The sequence below is a fragment of the Trichechus manatus genome, unplaced genomic scaffold, assembly GCF_000243295.1.
Source record: "Trichechus manatus latirostris isolate Lorelei unplaced genomic scaffold, TriManLat1.0 scaffold00195, whole genome shotgun sequence".
Taxonomy (NCBI): Eukaryota; Metazoa; Chordata; class Mammalia; order Sirenia; family Trichechidae; genus Trichechus; species Trichechus manatus.
In genome coordinates, this window is record NW_004444131.1 from 16,584 (window position 1) to 19,056 (window position 2,473).

The 2,473-nt window shown below is 35.1% G+C and overlaps 1 protein-coding gene across 1 annotated transcript in view; it reads left to right on the plus strand.

The window, feature by feature from the left end:
* LOC111822695 (C-type lectin domain family 12 member A-like) overlaps positions 1-2,231 on the plus strand; it is a gene marked incomplete at its 5' end in the record, with an annotated part of 13,401 nt that extends 11,170 nt beyond the window's left edge. Inside the window, 1 exon segment of the mRNA XM_023741932.1 lies at positions 1,871-2,231. Coding sequence (XP_023597700.1) covers positions 1,871-1,991 — 121 coding nt within the window.
* Positions 2,232-2,473: the final 242 nt, after the last annotated feature.

Here is a 2,473-nt window from a genome sequence, read left to right on the forward strand (position 1 = left end):
AAGGATAGATTTGACCCCTTGAGCACTAATTACCAAAGACCAGATCAATGTTAGGAAAGGGTATTGAAATCTTGTACTCTAGCGGTCTTAGTTTACATTCTCTCTGTACTTCTATTATTTTGTCCTTTATACATATTGATGCTATTTCATTAAGTGTATACACATTTATTTTTAAATTTTTATAAATTGAACCTTACATTGGTTCTTTCTTTTTGTTTTAATGTTTATTTTGTCTGATATTAATTTAGTTCCCTAATATCATTTTGGAGCCCTGGTGGTGCGGTGGTTAAGAGCTCAGGCTGCTAACAAGAGGTCAGCAGTTTGAATCCACCAGCAGCTCCTTGGAAACCATATGGGACAGTTCTATTCTGTCCTGTAGGGTCGCTGTGAGTCGGAATCAACTCAATGGCAAAGGGTTTGGTTTAGTTCGATATCATTTTGGCTAATATTTGCATGACATCTTCTTTCATTTGTTTATATTTAACATTTCTGTGTCCTAATGCTTTAGTTGTATCTCTTCTAAGTAGTTTTACTGTGAACATAATGAATCTGTTCCTGACTAAGAAAACATCTCCCTAGCTCTCTATGAAACCCAATATATACCGTATCTGTTATTTTGTTTGTGTTTTGGGGAGGATGAATTAACCTCCATTTCTCTTCAGCTAGTAAAGTTTACCAACTCTATGGCTACTTGCTATGAATACTTGTTTTCTCCAGATTACTGCATGGCTGACTGGCTTATTTCAAAATAAATTGTCTTCATTTTCTTAATAAAGCTCCCAATCCCAAGCAGGTCTACTGGGGCATCTGAATCCAGTCCACTGATCTCAGACTAGCTGTATCAGAGAAAGTGCTATTTGTTTATCTTCCAGAGTGTGCTATCTCCTTTGACAAAATTCGTACTCAGACAGATCTACCTGTGGTCTGTAAATAAAAGCATCCTCTCTTTGTGTCACCCCTTAACTTGGTCCAATTTTCAGAGCATTTGTTTTGTGCTCCTGGCTTATAAGCATTAATGTGTATGATATATATCTATATCTGATATGTATATGAATATGTGTATATATAAAATTTCCCTTTTCTTCTCATTGCTATTATTGGAATTTTCTGGATGGGGTTAGTGATTAGTGCCATCTATACTATGTCACCACAAATAGGAAATCCCCATCTTGAAAATTTAATCAAGAAACCTATTTAGAGTCTAAATCCATATTTATTGACCCAACTATTGATGTTACATTTCTCCAAATGGTAAAAATTTCGATTCACAAATTTGCCTTTAATGCACAGTCCCTGATCACTAATCTGGTAGTAACCAATAACTAGTTGCTGTTGAAACAAATTTGACTTACGGAGACCCAATGTGTACAGAGCAGAACTGTGCTCCGTAGGGTTTCCAATGGCTGATTTTTCAGCAGTAGATCACCAGATATTTCTTTTGACAAGCCTCTGGGTAGGATCAAAACACCAACCTTTAGATTAGTAGCCTAGTAGCTGTTATTCAGAACTTCAGAGTAAAATCTCTGAAAATGGCTAGAAGGAAACATCACTTGCAGAATCTCATGCAATAGCTCTCTATTATATCATATTATACAAGAGGGTGGGTGAGCTAATCCTGGAAGTAAGGGACAGCAAATAATCCAGATGTGAGAAAGTGGAGAAGACAAAAGAAATAAGGCAGTTTTGGGCTCTGTATAATTGTGGATTAACACAAGTAACGTGGACATCCTTGATACCATGAACATTAATTCAAATTTACTGTAGACAATTCAGAGCTTAGGAGCAATACTGTTATGTTGGAAAAGTAATTTTTTGTCAATGTGTTTCAAATGTCTTACTTGCCAACTATAATTCTTTATTTCTCTTTCAGGCATATAGGAAACACAGGCGACTTACATGATAAATACTGTGGATATATACGCAACGTTTATGTCTATTATGAAGAATGTATTAAAAAAAATTTATATGTGAGAAATTGGCCGATAGAGTGAAGATTGAAAGTATGCTAATGATTAATGTTCCAGAGGGAAGAGGGTAGTTAGTGCAGTTTTTTGCCTCAGCTAATAGCCTGTAGTTGAAGGTAACTTTAGAGAGAGTACATATCCTGGGATACACAAATGGAATAAAAATGTGGTAAAACTAAATTTCTACCTTTTTCTTAACATTTACATCTTCGAACTTCCTTTTTCCACTTCATCTTCTGAATGAAAGGAACGAAAATTCGTTAACATATGCTGCAGATACTGATGAGCATAACTACTGTGTTTTCTGGTGAGAAGACAGGAATGTGAAGCTGATTTTTCCCCTGCTTTTCCTAAAATAAACAAGATAAATACCAACCTTAGAGAAAATTAAATCCAAGAATATACATATGTATATGCATATATATAAATTATGACCAATTGGGGCTTACAGTAATTCGAGGATGATTCAATATTTTGATAGGAAGAGTGGAAGAGAAAAAAAAGATCAT